This window comes from Cervus canadensis, chromosome 8 (genome assembly GCF_019320065.1).
Source record: "Cervus canadensis isolate Bull #8, Minnesota chromosome 8, ASM1932006v1, whole genome shotgun sequence".
Lineage (NCBI taxonomy): Eukaryota > Metazoa > Chordata > Mammalia > Artiodactyla > Cervidae > Cervus > Cervus canadensis.
The window spans coordinates 7,888,513-7,910,982 of NC_057393.1; the positions used below are offsets into that span (position 1 = coordinate 7,888,513).

The 22,470-nt window shown below is 50.7% G+C and overlaps 1 protein-coding gene and 1 non-coding gene across 4 annotated transcripts in view; both read right to left on the bottom strand.

Moving 5' to 3' along the window:
- The window catches only part of LOC122445940 (phospholysine phosphohistidine inorganic pyrophosphate phosphatase), a 120,157-nt gene extending 110,495 nt beyond the window's left edge, over positions 1-9,662 (bottom strand). The window contains exon 1 of one of the 3 annotated variants that reach the window (XM_043475510.1): positions 9,443-9,662. In XM_043475510.1, coding sequence (XP_043331445.1) covers positions 9,443-9,567 — 125 coding nt within the window. In that variant the 5' untranslated portion in view covers positions 9,568-9,662. The remainder of the gene's footprint in view (positions 1-9,442) is intronic. The other 2 variants (XM_043475508.1, XM_043475507.1) reach the window with 2 other exon arrangements.
- A 10,832-nt stretch (positions 9,663-20,494) lies between these two features.
- On the bottom strand, positions 20,495-20,567 carry TRNAG-CCC. The gene has a single exon. It is a non-coding gene; the product is annotated as a tRNA-Gly (tRNA).
- Between the last annotated feature and the right edge of the window lie 1,903 nt (positions 20,568-22,470).

Genomic DNA, 22,470 nt, shown 5'->3' on the forward strand with positions numbered 1-22,470 from the left:
CTGCAGCAGAGAAATCCAGTCATTAAAAAAAAAAGAAAGGAGGGAGGTGGTGGGGAGAGGGAGTAAGAAAGAGAAAGAATGAGGGAGGGAAGAAGGAAGGAAGAAGGAGGAAAAAAAGAAAAACACCGTCATTCTAGCACACCAAGGGGCAGCCACCATTGATTCTGGGAGGAGCCCGGCCCAGCTCCCCATGTGCCCAGATGAACGGGCATCAGCTCAGGGTCAGGGAGCTGCCCTCCAGCTGGAGCACCGACAAAAGGGCTTCTGCCTCTTGAGAAGGGGGTCTGGCTTCCCAGCTGGGGTCCCGGACCTGCACTACGCACATGCCCTTGGCCCAGGCATCCCTGGGCCAGACTCAGGGGTCTGAAATCCCAGCCATGAAATGGGGTCACACCCAGCCTTCCAGGCCTTCGGGGGGAAGGGGCACAGCGGGCCCAAGAGGAGCCCTACGTCGTGCTGACATCGCCAGGGCGCCGTGAACAGAGAGGCGCCGTGAACAGAGAGGCGCTGTGAACAGAGGGGCGCCGGGAAGGCCTTTGCCAGGAGCACTAGCTGGGCCTGCTGCACCTCCCCCTCGTGTCCACCAGAGCAGACCTTTCGGCCAGCCTGTGACGACCAGCTGCGGGGTCCCTGGAGGTCCCTGCCCACTCTACAGCTGGCCCTCTGCTGGGCACAGTGTCGTCAAGAGTCCAGGCAAGAAACGAGAGTCCAAAGTCTGGACGGAGAGAAGAGATAGAACACAGAGGTGGTGACGCACGCAGGTGGCCCTGGCTGAGCCTCAGTGTGGGCCAGCCAGCCACTGAACTCAGGAGGACAGTGGGGAAGGAGGGGACAGTCAAATAGATGTCGGGCAAGCCCAGAGTCAGGGTCCTTACAAAACAAGTGGCATACCTTCACCACCCGGGGCTGGGGCTGGGGCTGGGGCTGCCCCCCCCGGCCCCCGCCCCCCTTGCCATCCACTGAGTTCTAGCTCTGACTTGCCTGAGCCTCTGAGCTCTGATCAGAGAGCCACACCGAGCTCACGGCATCGCTTTACTAGTTACTGATAAATGAAATTTAGAATCAGATGCACGGGAATCCTCAAACCAGAGAAGACCTGGAGACTGTCCAGTCTAGTGGTTCCTTTCACTGAGGGGGAGACCGAGGACCAGAGGGACATGAGCCACTTAAAGGACACGTCTTCAGGAGCCAAGGGGTCTGTGGACCACTCCCCAGCCTTGGACGGCCAGCCGCCAGTCAGTTCTCCCCTGATGTGGCCACCGGCTGGGCACGGGCTGGGCGCTGCAGGGGACAGCGGCCGGGTATTCCTGGGGTAAGGTGGCCTCAGCTCGGGAAGCAGACACACCCACAGCACCTCCACCAGCCTGTCCCTGTGTGAGGCCAAGGCTTGCCACCCAACCCTCTCCCACCTCAGTGTCCGCCTCTGTAAAATGGGCCACTGGCAGAAGCCACCTGACAGGACTGTTCTGAAGCATGTTGCAAAAGCTCCGTGAGTGACGACGCTGGTGACAAAGACAACCTCACCTCTGGCAGGCCCAGGGCTGGGTGCCGGGGACATTCAGGCCCTCGAGGCAGGCAGCTGGACAGGAAGCCAGATGCTCAGGGCACCTGGGACCGCAGATGGAGACAGCAGGTGAGCTGGGGCAACCGATAAGAAAGAGGGCAAAGTTCAACCAGCCAAGGGAGCTGGGGGTGAACCGGGGCTGGCTGTCCTGCCAGACGTCCCCGTGACACCCAGGCTGGACAGCCCCAAGGGCAGTTACAACAGCTTCCAAGCATGAAACAGATGCACAGAAAGCCTAAGGAACTTGCCGGAGGCCACATTACAGCCACACGCTGGGCTGGGACTTGGACCTAGGTCCCCACCCGCCAGAGCGAACTCCAACCTTCTTAGGGGTGTGGCACCTGCCCGGGCAGGGGTGCTGACCCCCGCTCTCGGAGCAAGTCCCAGCCCCGCCCCCCTCCATTCAGGCAATGAGTGGGACTGTTCACAAGAATGAAGCCCCTCTGGCTCGTGAAGATGAAACTGTAGACGTTATGCAACAAGCACTGGGCCTGGGAGGGGGGCACTGTGCGCTCGCCCCCTGGGGTCCCCAGCTCTGAAGTCAGCCCATGACAGCAGCACGGCCACAGGGCATTCCGGACAAACGCCCCTTGTCCAAGGTCCAGGCTGACTCAGCAGAGCTGTTCCTGGTGTAAATGAACTCAGAACAAGCGGCCTGTCCCCTCTGAGAGCCTCAAGAGCCCCTCCGGCAGATGCTGGGCCACACCTGGGGGATGGGGAGAGGAGACACAGGGAGCCACCTCCGGCTGGCTATGTGCGTGGGGTCTGATGGAGCGAACCGGGTGGGGTGGTGCTGACCCTCAAGGAAGCCGAGCTTCAGACAAGCCCCCGGCCCTGATCCTCGGGCCCTAAGGCCTGCGGGGCAGGGCCTGACTTTTACAGGGTTGCAGGGCTTGTGTGCACATTTGGGAGCACCGGCCGCGGGTCTGTGAGTCCCGGGTGGCAATTGCTTTATGAGGCTGCCCGGCCAAGGTGGCCCTGCTTCCTTCCGCCGCCGCGAAAAGGCTGGGCCGAGGGGGACCCCGCAGCTGTGCTTTAGTGCCCGAGACAGGATGCAGTAAACGCCCCCCTCCCCGGCTTTCACATGCAGATGCCTCGGGGCTCCCTTTGTGCGGGGCAGCCCCTGCTGTGCCACGCCCTGCCTCTGAATGGCTCCCCTCGGGGAGCCCAGCTGCCCAAGAATGGACTCCAATAAAGGGCCTGCTGGGGGCCCCAGGCAGGTTACAGATGTCCCGGGACCACGCCCACCACAAGCCCCAGGGCAGTAAGTGGGCCCCACCTGGCCCACCCTGCGGCTCCAGGAGGCCTGGACCTCCTGCTCTCCCATCTGGGACGCCACTGGCCCAGAGGACAGATCCAGAGCCCAGCTTACATGTCACCGGTTCCACGTGGCTGGGCTCCCCGACCTCGGCTCCCATCTCCCCGGTGGTTCAGTCTCTCTCCCCCACACTTGCCTTCTGGGCGCTGTTTATGCTGCCCTCCCCAGACTGGACGGTCAGCACCCGCCCTGGGAGCAGGGACTTCCATCTGTCCCACTCACTGCCCCTGTCCCAGTGCCTCCAGCTGTGTTTCCAGCATGAAAGAACGTGAAAGGGAAAGTGTGGGTCGCTCACTTGCATCAGACTCTTTGTGACCCCATTTGCTGTCCACCAGGCTCCTCTGTCCATGGAATTCTGCAGGCAAGAATACTGGAGTGAGTAGCCTTTCCCTTCTCCAGGGGATTTTCCCAACCCAGGGATCGAACCCAGGTCTCCTGCATCTGCAGGTGGATTCTTTACCAACTGAACCACCAGGGAAGCCTAGTATAAAAAGTGAGAAGTGAAAGTCGCTCAGTCGTGTCTGACTCTTTGCGACCCCATGGACTATATAGTCCATGGAATTCTCCAGGCCAGAATACTGGAGCGAATAGCCTTCCCCTTCTCCAGCGGATCTTCCCCACCCAGGGATCGAACCCACGTCTCCCACATTGCAGGCAGATTCTTTACCAGCTGAGCCACCAAAAAGAGCACTTGACAAATATGTGAAGGAAGAAATGAACAAGTGCATCTTTGATGAGAAGCCATGAAGTACTGCAGGGAAAACTGGGGCTTGGAGTCGGGTGGATGGGGCTTCGGGGGTGCGGAGGAGGTAGTCCCAGCTCAATGACTTTTTCCATTTGTGCCAGTTTCTGAAACTCTCTGAGCCTCAGGCTCTGCTTTGAAATGGGCTGATTGTGAAGGTAGCTTGTGTGGTCAAACGTCCACCTGGGACATCGCAGGCCTCCTGTCCATCACCGGTGATGCTATTATTGTGGTCCATATTGTCTTAAAAGGATTTCCCTGGTGGCTCAGTGGTAAAGAATCTGCCTGCCAATGCAGGAGACTCAGGTTCCAACCCATGGCAACCCACTCCAGCATTCTTGCCTGGAGAATCTCACGGACAGAGAAGCCTGGCAGGCTAAAGTCCATAGGGATGCCGAGTCCGACACAACTTAGTGACTAAACAACATCATCTTACAAAGCAGAGCCGATACTCCCCATGTGCTCCGTGTCCCCCAAAAGGTGGGAATTTTTTCAAAAGCTGAGGACACCTGTCACCACCGACAGCTAGGAAGAGGAGTGGCGAGTTGCTTCCCCCGCTCCGGGGTTTCCAGACAGAAGGTGCTGTTTGGGGACCCATGGCTCCGCCGTCATGGAGGCAAACACCTCCCAGGGTCCCAGGGACCCCATCACTGCTGGGGCTCTGCTCTCACCCCAGGAACTTCCTCTGAGCTCCCTGAGACTTCAAAGCCAGCCTCGCATATCAAGGAGCCCAGAGAGGGCAGGGTATGGCTGCAAAACAACTACAAAAAGTGATGCAAGCCCAGCGGTCTCCACTGAGGCCAGCAGGGCAGGGCCCGCTCACCAGGAGAGCCCGTTCTTGGCTCAGCCACTACGAGAGGGAAAGAGTGTCCCCAAGTCTGACATCCCCAGGGACACTCTAGGAGCCGGCAGGTTTTACTGGGGAGAGGATCCACACACACTCGCCGCCAGGAGGGTCTGGACACGGGGCTCTGGCGGCCCCCATAGGAGGGCAGGGGCCGCTCCCTTGGGCCTGAGTGTGACCAGTTGGTCATGGGAGGCCTCGGCCTGAGTGGAGGGGCCTAGTCTTTAGAAAGAAAAGGATCTTGAGCCAGAGGGTGCTGCAGTGTGGGGTGGGGGAGCCCAGGTTCTGTGGATGCTGGGCTGCTAAGGGGCTGGTCAGGGGAAAACCCACCAGAAGTCTGTGTACCTGGGAGCACGGGGGTGAGGTGGGCGGAGGGAGAGAAGGGGCCGCACAGGTCCCTTGGGAAGGCCCTGGTGGGTGGGAAGAGTTGTGGGGACGTGGTGTGGTCCTATGCCAGGGGGCCGCAGGGTGGTTCAGATCTCCAGGCCTCCTTCTCCAGGCCCCTGGGCAGCAGGATGGTCAACTGCAGGAAACAATCCTGTGCTCTGTGGGGAAGGCACCTCCCTCCTGCAGCTGGGATGCATTTGAGGACTATTTGTATAGCCTGTTATCATATGGCTGCTAGACTGATAGTGTCACTGCTACCAAAGACACTCCAGTTAGACAAATCAGTTGAATTAAAGCAGGCCAAGACAAAAGGAGGCTTCCCTGGTGGCTCAGATGGTAAAGCGTCTGCCTGCAATGTGGGAGACCTGGGTTCGATCCCTGGGTCAGGAAGATCCCCTGGAGAAGGAAATGGCAACCCACTCCAGTACTCCTGCCTGGAAAGTACCATGGACGAAGGAGCCTGGTAGGCTACAGTCCATGGGGTTCCAAAGAGTTGGACACAACTGTGGGACATCACTTTCCTTTCCTTTAAGACAAAAACCTCCCGGAGGTCTGTTGGGGGAGACACTAGTCCAAACCCTCCATGGTTAACAGAGCAGGGTCAACCCCCTTAGACTCATACCTGGGGGTGGGAGGCAGACTGTGGGACAGTGCCTCGGGGGAGGGGACCATCACCCAGGGAGGCTGCTGGAGAGAAGACCCCATCCTTTTTCAATACCCATGTCTCCCTCAAAGGACCCTACGCTCAGGTCCAGCACAGAGAGTAGGAGTGGGGCAGACCTAGGTTCCCATGGTCCCTGGGCCATCCCAGCGGAGACCTGGCAAGCCCTGATCTGCAGTGGCTTCAGCTGATCAAGGGAACAGCCTTGATCGCCACAGCCACCTCCCGGCAGTGGGCGATGAAGCGACATGGACACGGACGCCCAGCACAGAGGAAGCGCTCCCTGAAGGATCCCTGGAGCCACTGGCCCAGGAAGGGTGCACCCAGACCCACGCTACTGGCTGGAAAGCAAGGGCTCACAATCAGCCCGACCTCCTCCAAGGCCGCTGCTGAAGCCACTCTGTGCTCCCTGGCAGAAGGTGGATGGATGGGACTGAGGCTCTCTCCATATCCTTGACCTCCTTTACATCTCAGGTTTCTAGAAGCAAAAACGACCTTGCGAAGATGCCAAGGACTCAAAAACCCACGTGTTTGTAAGGAATGGAGCCACAGGGACTCTCACATACACCACTTTGGGAAATGGCCCGACAGCATCTTCTAGCGACGATTATAGGCCTATCTCAGGGTCGGCAATTCCACCCCCGGGTCTGTACCCAGCATAAACGCATCCATGCATTCACCAAAGACATGTTCTAGAATGTTCGTGGCAGCACTATTGAAAATAACTGAAAATGGGAAACTACACCCCCCTCAGGAAAAGAGATGAGTATTTTTCTTTAATGTAAAGATGCTTTCAAGTGGCCCTGATTTTAAAGTAATTAAAAGCACATACAACAGGAATTCCTATATGAACGTGGGAAGTGAGATTTAAATGGCACACTCCTGGGGTCTATCGAGAGCTAGGCACTGCATCAAGAGCCGTCATGGCGCCTGCCTGCACCCCCCTCTGGCCCCTCTCCATCCCATCAGGTGCTGCAGTCCAACACCGGAGCCGTTCTCCACTTCATCTTCTCCCCGGACCCCACAATACCCCATACATCCAGTGGTCCAAGGTCCCATTGGTCCTGCTCCCAGAAGGTCTCTTGAGTTCACCCCCCTTCTCTTCATCTCCACCCGCTAGCCCACACCCCTTCGTGTCTCCCTGGACCACACAAGGATCTCGCAGCAGCCTGCTTCCCTCTTTCCTCTGGAGCCCTGCCGTCTGCCCCACCAACACCTATTTCTGCGCTTTGCAGACAGAGATCTTCTTAAAAGAGTTGGTGGGGGTGGGGGTAGGGAAATGTGGCATTTTTTCCAGCTTTATTGAGACAAAATCCAGAAAATACTCCTTTTTTGGTATCCTGAACAGGAAAATACATCCACGTGGCTCAAAAATGTGTAAAAATGTTTCTATACCAAGTTAGAGCAGGGAAGAGTCTTGCTCCCACCCCCTTCCTACAACCACCCCAGCTCTTCCCATAGTGAAGTTCTTCCCTCCAGCTTCTTTATGCAAACCTACCAGCAGGAATACATGCTTGCATTCCTACCTTTTCTACCCGAAAGACAGCACAGAGCACGTCCTGTCTACATGGGACGCCTACATGGCAGGGGTGCTCATTCTTTTTTATACAGCACAGAACGTCACTGATAGACTGAGGCTGTCACACTCCCCTTGTGATGGACAGTTGAGATGTTTCGAGTCTTTTGCTATCTCACAAGGCACTACCACAAACACCCTCCCACCTATCTCATTTCTCATGTATGAGGCAGATGCTAATAGATAATGCCAAATGCATCTTCACAAGCAGTGTAAGATAAACAGTCTAGATTTTGAGGCGGAGCTAGAAAGTTCTTCTCCCACTCCAAGATTTCAAAGGGAATCTCTCCTGTTTTCACTTGGTACTTGTATAAAACTAAACTGTTAGTTGCTCAGTCGTGTCTGACTCTGCAACCCCATGGTCTGTACCCTGCTAGGATCTGCCTGTAGTCTGCCAGGCAAGAATATCAGAATGGGTTGCCATTTCCGTCTCCAGGGTATCATCCTGACCCAGAGACTGAAGCCGGGTCTCCTGCTCTGCAGGCAGATTCTTCACCATCTGAGCCACCAGGCAACCTGGTACTTTCACTTTTTATATTTTAATTTCTTTAAAACATAAATCAGATCCCATGATACTCTTGCCTAAAATCTTAAGTGACTTTTCCCTGCACTCAGGATGGAATCCAAACAGCTCTGCCCGACTCTCAAGGCCTGCTGTAGCCAGGCTCTGCCACTCACCAGTCCTCGCTTGCTCATCAGTTCTGTGAAGGGGAACCTGCCAAGCTCTCTTCTTCAGGTTTTGAAGCCACTGTTCCCCCCAGCTGGAAGGCACTTCCTCCCTCCCTTCACCCTGATGGCCCCTCTCACTTTGTGGTTCTGAGATGCCAATGGCAATTACAAAGCTCGGGTCCAGAGGTGCCATCAGCAGTCCTGGCAGTGTCCTCGGTGCACAAGACTAACAGGCAAGATGCCCTCCTACCGTCTAAGCAGACGGTCAGTGCAGTCCAACCGAATCATAATGCCGGCCGCAAATGTAATTTAAAGTTTTCTGGTAACCACAATAACAAAGATCAAAAGAAGCAGGTGGAATTATTAAATATATTTTATTTAGCCTAACATATTCAGATTACTATCATTTCAAACATGTAACCAATACAAAATGATATAATGAACTTTTTACATTTTTCTTACTAAGTCTCTTTCTCACTTATATGCAAAGTATATCATGAGACGTGCTGGGCTGGATGAAGCATAAGCCGGAATCAAGACTGCCTGAAGAGATATCAATATCATCAGATATGCAGATGACACCACCCTTATGGCAGAAAGCGAAGAAGAACTAAAGACCCTCTTGATGAAAGTGAAAGAGGAGAGTGAAAAAGTTGGCTTAAAACTCAACATTCAGAAAACTAAGATCATGGCATCTGGTCCCATCACTTTATGGCAAATAGATGGGGAAACAATGGAAACAGTGACAGACTTTATTTTGGGGGGCTCCAAAATCACTGCAGATGGTGTTGCAGCCATGAAATTAAAAGACACTTTCTTCTTGGAAGGAAAGTTATGACCAACCTAGACAGCATATTAAAAAGCAGAGACATTACTTTGCCAACAAAGGTCCATCTAGTCAAAGCTATGGTTTTTCCAGTAGTCACGTATGGATGTGAGAGTTCAACTATAAAGAAAGCTGAGCACCGAAAGCTGATGCTTTTGAACTGTGGTGTTGGAGAAGCCTCTTGAGAGTCCCTTGGACTGCAAGGAGATCCAACCAGTCCATTCTAAAGGAGATCAGTCCTGGGTGTTCGTTGGAAGGACTGATGTTGAAGCTGAAACTCGAATACTTTGGCCACCTGATTCGAAGAACTGACTCATCTGAAAAGACCCTGATGCTGGGTAAGATTGAAGGCGGGAGGAGAAGGGGACGAGAGGATGAGATGGTTGGATGGCATCACCGACTCAATGGACATGAGTTTGGGTAAACTCCGGAGTTGGTGATGGACAGGGAGGCCTGGCGTGCTGCAGTCCATGGGGTCGCAAAGAGTCGGACACGACTGAGCGACTGAACAGAACACTTAAGTCTTTGAAATCCGTGTAGACTACACACTTAGCATATCTTAACTCAGACTAGCCCCATTCCAAGGACTCAGCAGCAAGCAGCAGGGGCTGCCCTGCTGGACAGTGGAGCAACTCTAACCAGCAGAGCCCCACGATCGCCCAGGGCCGAAATGCCTCAGGGTTCTCCAGGTGCCCGCAGTGGGGTCCTGGGTCCCGGGGGTCGGCCCTCCGCCTGCCCAGCGGGGCGGGGCCAGAGCAGCAGCAGGAGCCCCGCCCCGTCCCCCGCCCGCCCCCGGCCCGCGGCCCTCGGGACCCGGCTGAGCGCAGCGCCCGGCGCCCAGCGCGACCCACTCACCTCGCCACCGCCTCCACGGAGCCGGCGATCGCCGCGCCACCGCCCTCACCACCGTCGTATAACACGCCAGAGATGTCCAGCAGCACCCCGCGCACGCCGGCCAGCCGCTCGCTCCACGCGGCCATCTCGGCCCGCCCCCGCTGCAGCTCGGGCCCCCGCGTCCCAACCGGCGGCGGACGCTGCGGCCGCGCAGGCCGCGCAAGGGCTCCTGGGAAGTGTAGTACCGGTCCCTGCAGGGTGGGGCGGGGCTACGGCTGGAGGGGTGGGGCTACGGCTGGAGGGGTGGGGCTAGGGGGGCGGGGCGGGGGGGATAGCCAGGAAGACTAGTGCGCTTACTCCCCACTCCCCGACACGGGAGCCTTTTAACTGGAGATCCGTGGACAAAGGTCAGCAAGAGCCGAAAAGCAAACCCCCCCGGGAAATAGCCAACCCCCCTGAGAATTAGAGCAATGCAAGTTGAGACAACAAGGAGGCACCTATATAAAAGGAACAAAAATGAATGAGAACAGGAAAAGACTCTGGATGGTATTCCCACCCTCTGGCCAGACCGTAGTTCTAAAAGCAATGGCGATACTTGGGCGCATTGGCTGGACAATCCTGCGCCCCTGAGAAACAGTGGTAAGGAAGTGAACCTAAAAGCATGTCTGCAGTATGAGCTGTGATGCCAAAACAAGCTGGAAGACAGGGACCAGAATTGCTCAAGAAGTAAAATGGCTGCTGAAAGAAATAATGTGCCATCAAAAGGGAAGACTAGATTACAACCTGGAACATGCTTGTGTTAGAGCATTATATGAAAAAGCAGAATGCAAAACTGAATGTAGGGACTTCCCTGGTGGCCCAGTGGTAAAGAATCTGCCTTGCAAGGCGTGGGACACAGGTTCGATCTCTGGTTAGGGAGATAAGATTCCCACATTCCGGGGAGCAACTAAGCCCATTTACCACAATGAGAGTTTGTGCACCCCCTCTGTGTGCCCAGTGGAAAGATCTTTTGTGACACAATGAAGATCTCACATGCTGCAACGAAGATCTAACACAGCCGAAGTAATAATTAATTTAAAAAAAACTGAATGTAGACCCCTGCCTGCAAAAATAAGGATGCATAGGAATAAGGCTGAAAAGGAAATGGGAATATTGCAACATGTTTGCCCAGTGAGATTTTTGGATGAATTTTTACATTCTATTTAATGTTACATCATTTTTGTAGTAAGTAAAAGTTGACAGAAAAGGGGAAGAATTTCCTCGACCACGCCTCTGACTCAAGTGTTTAAACTGAAACTTGAAAAATTTGACTTCTCTTGGCTTGAGTTAGCTTTAAGGTTTCAAAAGAAGACCATATTTGGATGACTACTTTGTTTCAGTCTCTGGAGTTACAGAGAGGATGAAGAATTCATCAGAATCTTAGAACTCGAACCCAGTTCAGTGAATCGTGCATGTCATGTTGGTAAGTTTACTGGGGAGACTGTGGTCTGCTGACCTTACAGGAGGAGTATCCTTCCTGCTCTTTGGGAATTCACATTCTGATTGAGGGAGAAATGAATATGAGACCTTGGGTTTCAGTTGGTAAAGAATCTGCCTGCAATGTAGGAGACCCCGGTTAGATTCCTGGGGTGGGAAGATCCGCTGGAGAAGGGATAGGCTACCCATTCCAGTATTCTTGGGTTTCCCTTGTGGCTCAGCTGGTAAAGAATCTGCCTGCAATGTGGGAGACCTGGGTTTGATCCCTGGGTTGGCAAGATCCCCTGGAGAAGGGAATGGCTACCCACTCCAGTATTCTGGCCCGGAGAATTCCATGCCCTATACAGTCCATGGGATCGCAGAGAGTTGAACACGACTGAGGGACTTTCACTTTCACGGTTCTTAGTTGCAGACAGTAGAAACCACTCCAGCTAGAAGGGCATGTTCACACAGGGCATTAAGGAGCTTGCAGATTTCCAAGGGGACTGGGAAACCAAGCTCAAGCACTGCACAGCAGAGAGCTATGCAGCTCTGAGAAATGCCCAGTCATGTGGTTCTTAAGATGACAGGGACTGACATTACTGCCCCCAAAGAACCAAACCTATGCACATTTCCCTCAGAAGAGTCTCTCTTTTCATCTGTTGGCTCCATTTCACTTTCACCATGTCTGGCTTGGTGGCATCTAGTCCAACCTGCAAGGGAGTCTGGGAAATGTAGTTTTCCCCTTCCTGATTCTGGGGTACAGGAACTGAATGATCTGGATAATCTACCAGGACCATAATGAGCCATGCATCATCAACATGTTGAACTTCAACTCTCTTGACTCAGTGGGTCCCACGGGTACACGCGTGCCTGCGTGTGTCTCCTAAGTCGCTTCAGTCCTGTCTGACTCTTTGCAACCCTATGGACCATAGCCAGCCAGGCTTCTCTGTCCATGGGATTCTTCAAGCCAAGAATTCTGGAGAGGGTTACCATGCCCACTTCCAGGGAATCTTCCTGACCTAGGGATCGAACCCATGTCTCTTACCTCTCTTGCATTGGGAGGTGGGGTCTTTACTACTAGTGCTATCTGGAAGTCCACCCCCGCCCCACTCCACAGGTGCAGAAGGGTCTAAAGTATGATCTTTACCTTTGAGTTAAGACTGGGCAGAGAACAAGAGGGACACTTTTAAGGCTATGGATCAAACATGTGGCCAGTACCAGTGAGTGACAGACATAGCCAAGAGGATGGACTCTGTGGGCAGTGGAGGGCAGCAGTGGTTTCTGAGCAGCGGGGCAGCCTGAAGCCTGACTGGGCTTTAGCTTCATGCCAAATAAGGAGGCAGGAAAAGGGCACTTCTGCCTGTGGGGGTGAGCCCACACATGCTTCTCCCTCTCCCACTGGCTGGGCATGACCTTGGGCAAATAGCTTTCTGTATCTGAGATTATGGAGACAGAATAATGGCTACTTGAAGATGCCCACCTGCTACTGCCCAGGACCTGTGATGTGTTTCCTTACATGGCAAAGGGGACTTTTTAGATGTGATTAAGCCAAAGATCTTAAAATGAGAGATTATCCTAGATGATCCACATGGGCTCAATCTAATCACAAGAGTCCTTGTAAAGGATAGAGGGAGGCAGGAGAAGAGTCAGAGAAGACATGACAACAGAAATGGAGGTGAGAGAGAGAGAGATTCGAAAATGCTACACTGCTGGGCTTGAATATGAAGGGGCCATGAGCCAAGAAATGCAGGCAGCCTCTGGCAGTTGGAAAAGGTGAAGAAAGGGAGTCTCCCCTACAGGCTTGTTTTTTAAAATATTTTATTTTGTCTATATTTGCCCTACTCCTACTTCTCAAATATCTTTTTTAACTTTTTTAATTTAACTTTTTTAATGTTTCAAATTTTAATTTAAAAAAGTTTAAAAAGTTTTGACTTTTTAATTAGCTTTTAATATCTGTTTTAACTTTTAACCAACACAATATCGTGTTGGTTTCTGCTGTGTATCAACGTGAATCCACTGTAAGCATACATATGTCCCCCACCTTCTGAGCCTTCCTCCCACACCCCACCTCTTCACCCCTCTAGCTCATCACAGGGCAGCAGGCTGAGCTACCTCTGTTATTCAGCAGCTTCCCACTAGCTATCTGTTTTACACATGATCGTGTGTATGTCAGTACTACTGTCTTAATTCATCCCACCCTCTCCTTCCCCCAAAACACCTTGATTTTAGGACATCTTGCCTCTAGAGCTGTAAGAGAACAAATTTGTGGTTTTTAAGCCCCTAAATTTATGGTAATTTGTTACAGCAATGATAGGAAACGAATACAGGGACCCAAGTCCCTCACCTGAAGGATGACATGTCGGTCCAAAGCAGCAGGTCTCTAAGTGTGGGTTCAGACCTGACCCAAAAGTCCATGACCTTTCTTTGGATGTAATTTTTGTTGTTGTTTAGTCACTCAGTTGTGTCCGACTCTGCGACCCCATGGACTGCAACAGGCCAGGCTTCCCTGTCCTTCACTATCTCGCAGAGTTTGCTCAAACTCATGTCTAGGCATCGTATAAATTAGAGTTGTTTTCACTGCATATAACAAAAACCCACCTGCAGTTGCTCAACCAGATTGAGTTGTTTTTTTCTCATAGATCAAGAAGCCAAGAGGTAGGCAGTCCTGGGCAGGTACAGCAGCTCCCAGAATTGTCAGGAAATAGACTACTTCCATCTTTCTGCTAGACCATCCTCAGTGTATGGCTTCTTTCTCATGCTCTCAAGGTACCTGCTGTTGCCCCAGGCATCACATCTGCATTTCAGGCAAAGGGGAAGGAAAAGGAGAAAGGGCCTGTGACAATTGAGTCTTGGCCTTTATACCAGGAGAAAAAAGCTGCCCCAGAATCCTGACCCAATAGACTCTTGTTTATATGTTTTGGGCCAAAGCTAGTGAAGTGGCACATTAACCCTCCAGTGTCCAGGGAGGCATATTTCATCTACAGAGCTTGGCCTCTTACATTTCCAATAACAAGTCTACAAATCATGTCTGAATTTCAGCTTAAATATGAATCCTTCCAATCCTCTATTGCTGAATAGATGTGTGTATTATCCTTCCAGATTTGTTTGTATTAACTAGGACTCTTTGGTTGCCAGTGACAGAAACCCGATTTCAAATGGCTTAAGTTGAGGAATCTATTGGCTCATGTAGACGGTCTAGTCATTTATGGCTCCAGGTGTGTCTGGTTCCAAGGCATGAATGGAGGCATTCTGGGCTCCCTGACTCTCCATTTCCTGAGTCTGCCCCCTCTCTTGCTCCTTGGAAGAAACGCTATGACCAACATAGACAGCATATTAAAAAACAGAGACATTACTTTGCCAACAAAGTTCTGTCTAGTCAAAGCTATGGTTTTTCCAGTGGTCATGTATGGATATGAAAGTTGGACTATAAAGAAAGCTGAGCACCGAAGAGTTGATGCTTTTGAACTGTAGTGTTGGGGAAGAGTCTTGAGAGTCCCTTGGACTGCAAGGAGATCCAACCAGTCCATCCTAAAGGAGATCAGTCCTGGGTGTTCACTGGAAGGACTGACACTGAAGCTGAAACTCCAGTACTTTGGCCACCTGATGCAAAGACTGAGTCATCGGGAAAAAAAACCCTGATGCTGGGAAAGACTGAAGGCAGGAGGAGAAGGGGATGACAGAGGATGAGATGGCATCACCGACTCAATGGGCATGAGTTTGCACAAACTCCAGGAGATAGTGAAGGACAGGGAGGCCTGGCGTGCTGCAGTCCATGGGGTCACAGAGTCAGACACGACTGAGCGACTGAAATGACTGACTGACTGCCCCCCTCTCTGGATTCCTTCTCTTGTGGCCTGGCCAGGCTCTCTCTAGCAGTGGGGTCAGGGTAAGGGAGAACTCCGGCACTTCCAGCCCCACAGAGCCCTGGGTGAACCACTCAATAAAGAACTTTTCCTCAACTTGCTCTGAGAGTTGCAGGAAGAACTCTGACTGGCCCTCATGTCTGTGTTCAGAGGGAAGTGGTACTGTGATGGTCCAGCCTGACTTAGGGGCTGGGGAGAGGCGCTTGTGTATAATATCCCCATGGCCACATAGAATGCAGTTGGGGGTGGGGGAGAGATGCCCCCAGCAAAAAGATGGCATTGTAACAAGGTTGTTGTGGTCTGAAAGTTTATGTTCTCATAGTCGTGTGTTGCAATCCTAACCCCTAAGGTGATGGTATTAGGGGGCGGGCTTTTGGGAGGTGTGTAGGTCATGAGGGTGAAGACTACAACCACCTAAGACCTATAGCCAAGAGAGCTGCGGGCTTCACACAGGAATGTGGCCACTGCTGACCTGCAGCTGGGTGGAGGGGGATATAAATAAACTCTTTTCTCCATTCTTTTCTGTCCCAGCAGTTTTCTTCTGCAAAGAGCATAATTGCCCATCATAAAAGCATAAGGTTCTTCCACAGCCCTGTGGAATTTCCCCTGAAGAAGTTGGATCAGAGAAGGAAATGGCAACCCACTCCAGTATTCTTGCCTGGAAAAGTCTATGGACAGAGGAGCCTGGCAGGCTGCAGCCCATGGGGTTACATGGCTGAGCATGTGTGCACGGGGGTGGAGGGAGATGGGTTGGTAGCAATAAACTGGGAGAACTAAAAAAAAAAAAAAAAGAAGTAGGATCTACTATAAAACCCGATCCATAGCTAATCATGTCTGCATTTCATTCTTGTTTTCAGCTGAGCCTGTACCCCTTCTTAAGGCGTAGGGTTTCCAATCTTCTTTTTTTAAAATTTTGGTTTATTTATTTTTGGCCGTGCTGGGTCCTCGTTGCTGGGTGCGGGCTTTCTCTGGTTGCAGCAACTGGGGCTATTCCTCCTTGCGGTGTGCAGGCTTCTCACTGCAGTAGCTTCTCTTGTTGCAGAGCACCAACTCTAGAGCTTCAGTTACAGCTTATGGGCTTACCTGCCCCATTGCATGTGGAATCTTCCCAGACCAGGGATCGAACCCATGTCCCCTGCATTAGCAGGTGAATTCTTTACCACTGGACCACCAGAGAAGTCCCCACTCCATCTCAATCAAGCTCAGGAGCCCTGGGTTTATGCTATTGGGCCACAGTTTATTCCTTTCAACTCTTTGATCTGCTAAGCGCCAGGTGCTAACAAGCACAAAGACAAATGCACAAAGCCTCTGGCTTCAGGTCAGCCCAAGGAACAAGCAGTTTGTATCCCATACAGTGGGGTAAAGGCTGTCCTGGTCAGGGCTCTCTGACCCCAGCTAATTGAATTCCAAAATGGGGGCAGGGGGAGGGGAGAATGGGGAAGGCTTTAAGACAGTTTACAGAAGAAAACTTGAAATGCTCAACCAGACCTCAGACAGTACCAGAACCATCACTTCCAGGTGTGCAAAATAATAGACGGTTTCTTTCAGGCATTGCTGCTAGGATGCAGCAGCCTCAGGTCAGTGTCAGTCACTCTGCTTCAGATTCCCAGGAAGAGAGCCTGATTTGGGGGGGGGGGGTCCTACAGGAGGCTGCTCCCACCCTGGGACACTCGATTGGCAGTCCCACCACTACTACATACGTGGATTGGGATACCTGAGCAAAGTCAAACTACCAGTACTAGAAAACAGGGTGAGGATGCTCATGTGGCAAAGCAAGAGACATCCATCCAGGCTGGATCCGGGGTCGGGCCAGCATCTCTGAGAAGGTAGCATGCGTGGGCAGGGAACCCACACACATCTTACCCAGAACATAGCCTGTCCAGGGACCGACGCTGCATCTCCTGCATGGCAGGCGGGTTCTTTACCGCTGAACTACTGCAGAAGCCCTGTGAATTGTTCACTAGCATTTAACACTTTGGGAATGTCACATAAAAATTCAGATTTCCAGTTTCTTTGAGGCAATATACAGATCTGGTCACACTGGTCAGCCTTTCTGTAAGGGCCAGATGAGTAGCAGCAGCCCCTCGATGTGGCACGCGGGCACTCTAACCTGCCAGGCTCCTGGCCCAGCTAGATTGGTCGTGGGGGCCAGGGGCCGGCCCTCCGAGGGCTGGAATTTGCACACTCTTGTGAGGTGAACAGCCTGTGGGGGCAGCAAGGCTGGAGGCAAGGAGACCAGGAAAAAGAATATTAAAGGCATAATAACAAAGACGGAAATAATGCCATTTGCAGCAACATGGATGGACCTGGAGATGATCATACTAAATTAAGGCAGAGAAAGACAAATACCATATGATGTCACCTATGTGTGACATCTACAATATGAGACAAATGGGATTTCCCTGGTGCTCCAGTGCTTAGGACTCCACACTTCCACTGCAGGGAGCAAGGGGTTTTCTCTCTAGTTGGAGAACTAATATCCCACAAGCCAAATAGCGCAGCCAAAAATAAAATATGATACAAATAAACTTATTTACAAAACAGAAACAGACTCAAAGACATGGAAAACAAACATGATTACCAAGAAGAAAGGGAGTGGAGGAGGGATAAACTAGGAATTTGACAGCAGCAGATGCAGACTGAACTGGACATAGAGCAAGTTCGTATCTGTATCTCGAGAGGCCCTGGGACGGCAAGGAGGTCCAACCAGTCCATCCTAGAGGAGATCAGTCCTGGGTGTTCACTGGAAGGACTGATGCTGAAGCTGAAACTCGAATACTTTGGCCACCTAATGTGTAGAGCTGACTTATTTGAAAAGACCCTGATGCTGGGAAAGACTGAAGGCAGGAGGAGAAGGGGACGACAGAGGATGAGATGGTTGGATGGTATCACTGACTCAATGGACATAAGTCTGGGTAAACTCCGGGAGTTAGTGATGGACAGGGAGGCCTGGCGTGCTGCAGTCCATGGGGTCACAAAGAGTCGGACACGACTGAGCGACTGAACTGAATTGAACTGAGATACAAACTATTAATACATATGTAAAATAGATAACAAGTTCCTACTGTACAGCTCAGGGAATTACCTTCAATATCATGTAATATCTCACAATGGAAAAGAATATGAAGGCATGTATATACATATAGATCTGATTCACTTTGCAAATTACATTCAATATCCTATAATACATCGCAATGGAAAATAATATGAAAACAGTATATGTATACACATATATCTGAATCACCTTGCTGTCCACCAGACACTAGCACAACATTGTAAATCAGCTATATTTCAATTTTAAAAAAAGACTGGAGGTATGAAATTTGGGCACAGGTGTGGGTAACAGAGGACTTTGTCCCCTGCCTTGCAGGAGACCTCCAAGAATGATCACAGGGGTCTCCATTCAACCAGGAAGCAGGTGCTTCATATACCTGCCAAGCCCTACTTTGCTCCCCTGTCTGAACTCTGCACATGCCTCTCTTCCGCATGGTAGGACAATGACACATGATGCTCACCATCAAAAGAGCCCAGAAAGAGCCTCCTCCACTGTGTCCCTGCTCCGCTGGCCCTGTCCTTCCCCAATTCTCTCCTCATATGTTCTCATCTTGTCACTTGGCATTTCCCACCCCATTCTCTTTCTCCCAGTGACATGTCTCTCCACTTTTCCAGATGTCCAGCGCAATCTGGCTCGCCTGGCAGTTTCCTTCTCTTGGGCTCCTCCTGGGAATATCTTAAAACATTAGAAAACAGTGGCTGAAAGAGCGTCCAAGACTGGATCCCAAACCTGCACCACCGTATCCTCCCAGGCAGTGCTTGGGTTCAGTTACTTCTCAGAGGTCCTCTTCTATATATCAGATCGCGTGTCACCTTGAGAGAAAGCCATTTGATAAATGTCTGCAATGGGATTTCACCCTGGGGCAGGAATGTGGCTTCCTATAAGAGAAGAACGTTACTGAATCAGGCTCTAAAAATCTAACTACCCTGGTTCAAATCTCAGCTTCCCTACTTCCTAGCTCTGGGGTCATGGCAAAAGTCACTCTGAAGCTCTCAAAGCTTGGTTTTCTCGACTGTAAGCTGGGGGTATAACAGTGCCTGCTTCGTGGGGTCGTGGCGAGGGTTAAATGAAATAACCCAAAATAAGCAAAAAGCTCAGCCCAGTGCCTGGTCCATAGAAAGTGCCCAAGAAAGAAGAGCTATTGCGAATGCTTGCTGTTGTTACCAGGACAATACCCTCCTCCCACTGCCTTCACACCTCCTTTGATGCTTCCTCCACAATTTCTGAAATAAAGGAGTTGATTGTTTTTTAAACTTGTTGATTTCCAAAATGAAACACTGATTTCTTAAAGCAAAAAATACTGAGTAAACATTTTTATTTTGGTTGCAGTCTGGGGATGGGTGGCTGCTCTTTAAGAGCTTTCACAAATCAAAGCTTCTTTTTTTTTTTTTTAAGGAACACTTGCTCTGCTTGGCTGTCAGAGTTCAAAGCCCTGGTGGGAAATGGGAAATGCTAGCCTTTAATTGTAAATGAACTCTCCACCAACAAGGACTATGGAGTCAAGTAAACAAGTAACAACTGATTTTGCTGCTATGGGTTAGTTTCTTTTTAAAATCCAGCACCTCCCCCTCCCATTTTGCAGCCCGATTTGAGTTGAAGACACCCGCGATTCACTTCTCCCCCTTTGTTACCACATCGTGCCTTATGAAGCTGTCTCTCTGGCATAATGACCTACCCCATGGGCTGGCCCAAACTGCAGGGTTTTACTTAGAGAATTTAAGGTGTGTTTTATTTCAGGAACATCAGATTTTATCTCAGGTGCTTTGACACAGCTCCTAGGATTGCTCTCCCTCTGCATATACTGCAAATTCTTTCCATTGTTAACACTGTTCATGGCTCAGGCTGCAGCTTCTCAAGGCTGTGCTGGAGGTATAGGCCACTTTGTGGAATCGCTCAGGAAGCTTGGCATCATTGATTTGCATCAGTGCCTCTGGAATAGCCTTTGCCTTCTCCTTAAAGATACTATCTAAACTGTGAAATTCATTAAATAGCCCCAGAAATGGATCAGGTTATTTAACACAACATCCCTAATGGCGCAATATCTTAGCTGTCTGCGCTGATAGTGAACATTGTCTTGGCGAGTGTTATCAGCCTGGGACACCCGCTATGAATATTGATCCCGAGCTTGTTACAGCCATCACTTGCCATCAGGACAGGTCAGGGATGGATCCCGCCTAGCATCAAAGCAATTTAAAGACAGCACTCAGGCAGAATTTTAATGCCCACGCTGAAAACACAAATCAGCTCCGAGCACAGGGAGAAGGTGGCTTGCTGGATACCAATGTACTTATTACATAGGAACATCTCGCATATAAATACATGTGTGAGGACGTGAGCAAGTCAGCACATCTCCAGATTGTTCCTCTAGGAAGTCTCACTGCCTTTCTGGTCATTTACAAAGCAGGTGGCCAGAAAAGCAATTCCCCCAGCCGCCTCCACCCCTTACCAAATTGAAGAATTTAGTCTGTTCTCTGGGTGAGGTGTCTCTTTTTAAGTTGGGTGAGTAAGAGGGAGCATTTTCTATTCCTGCAATGTTGATGGGAGACACCATGCTGTTTCTTTTTTTCTTTTTTTTAATTATTTATTTGGCTGTGTCGGGTCTTAGCTGTGGCATGGGAGATAGTCAGTCTTCCTTGTGGCATGCAGGATTTTTCAGCTGTGGTATGTGAACTCTCAACTGTGTCATGTGAGATCTAGTTCCCTGACCAGGGGTCAAACCTGGCTCCCCTGCATTGGGAATGCAGAGTCTTAACCGCTGGACCACCAGGGAAATCCCACATCATGGTGTTTCTTGTGCACCTGTCTCCAGAAGCCAAGTCCTGAATGCAAGAGTTCATATAACTTCATACAGCACTGAACACACATATCAGAAATATAGGAGAAATAAAGGGCAAGGGAAAAAACATAACTAAATAACTACTAAGAGTTCTTAAAGATGCACAGTCTTACAGCACATGGCCTTTATGTGTTCTTGACATTCCAATTTGTTGCTTCTCCTTTTTCTTATCCTTTTCTATATTTAACACCTGCAGAACTCAAAGGAAAGATGATTCAAATTATTTGAACAAAAATTTTTGGAGACAGTTGATTAAGTGAAAAGAATATGACTGGGTTTGGCCTGCCCTGGCTTCTGTACCTTCCAGGTCCCTCTGGTTGGGGACATGGGGTGCCCTCTGGAATGCCAGCCCATGTTCCCCTGAAAGTGACCTCAGAATTTCTCAGAGGAGAACAGAGAAGGAGAGGAACCATGGGGAGCCAGAAATGTCCATTCTGTAGGTCCCTTAAAAAGACCTATTTCTAGCTACCATGGAGAACCTAAATATGAAAAAACATAAATGTGAGTGGAAAAATGTAAAAGGGGAGTGGGATCAGTGGGGAAGGGGACAGAAAGAGAAGATTTTTTAAAAATTTTGTTTTATAGACGTATACTTGATTTCAGTATTGAAATGTATTGAAGTATACTTGATTTGGGTCTTCCTTGATGGCTCAGATGGTAAAGAATCTGCCTGCAGTGCAGGAGACCTGGGTTCGATCCGTGGGTCAGGAAGATCCCCTGGAGATGGGAACGGTTACCCACTCCAGTATCCTTGCCTGGGGAATTCCATGGACAGAGGAGCCTGGTGGGCTACAGTCCACGGGGTCGCAAAGAGTCGGACAAGACTGAGTGACTAACACACACACACACCCATTTACAATGTAGTCATTTCAGCCGTACAGCCAAGTGATTCACTTAAACATGTACCTGCATTCTTTTTCATATTCTTTTCCATTATGGTTTATCACAGGGTATTGGATATATTTCCCTCTGCTATACAGTAGGACCTTGTTGTTTAAGAAAGATTTTTTTTTTTTTTTTTGTAATCAGGTGAGAATTGGGTGAGAAAGAGTTGTCAAAACAAAACCCAAACTACCCTATCGGAGACCTGGAAGGTTCTGTGATTGGCAATCCAGGTTCCTGGGCACCACGGTTTACAGCCCTGGCCATCTTTCTTTGGTTTCCCTAGGCGTGCATTCCCTCTGACGGGAGGTGGTCCGGCGGGCTTGGCCAGGGCACTTCCTTCCCTGATTTCCTTTGAAAGCACAGTTCATCTCAGCTTTGGGACTGGAGCTGGCTCGAATTTCGGCAGGGCTTTAAAGTCCCCAGGGAATACAGTGACCGCCTCTGGGAGGGGCCATGAGCTTTGAATGAGAAAAGCTCCAAGAAGCTGGCCTGTAAGATCTCCTCTTCAATAACAGATGGAATTAGCCCCAGCACCCCGCCCCTGCCCCCACTGCACTTTAGTGGAAGGTTTCTCCTCCCCTTCCTACTCCTACCTGCTCAGACAATCTTAACTGCCAAGTCATTGTTCAAAAACCCCATGGGGCAAGGAAGAAAGGGACTGCAGCCTTAGAGGTAGCGCTGGGCTGAGGGGTCGGAGAAGCCTCAGAAATTGCCGCTGAGATAAATACTTAGAGCTCAGACTGTTCCCCAAGCAACAAAAGAAGGGGAATTTAAGAAGGGCGTGGCTGGTGGAAGCTCCCCCAAGGACTGCTGTGGCCCATCCCCATGGGACTTGGTGGGTTAGATGCAAGCTTTTTATCCAAACCAGGCAAAACATCTTTTAACCTTTTCCTTCTTGGGACAGTTGGGAGGATGGGGGGTCAAAGATGCAACCTGCCTCCCAGACAGGCAA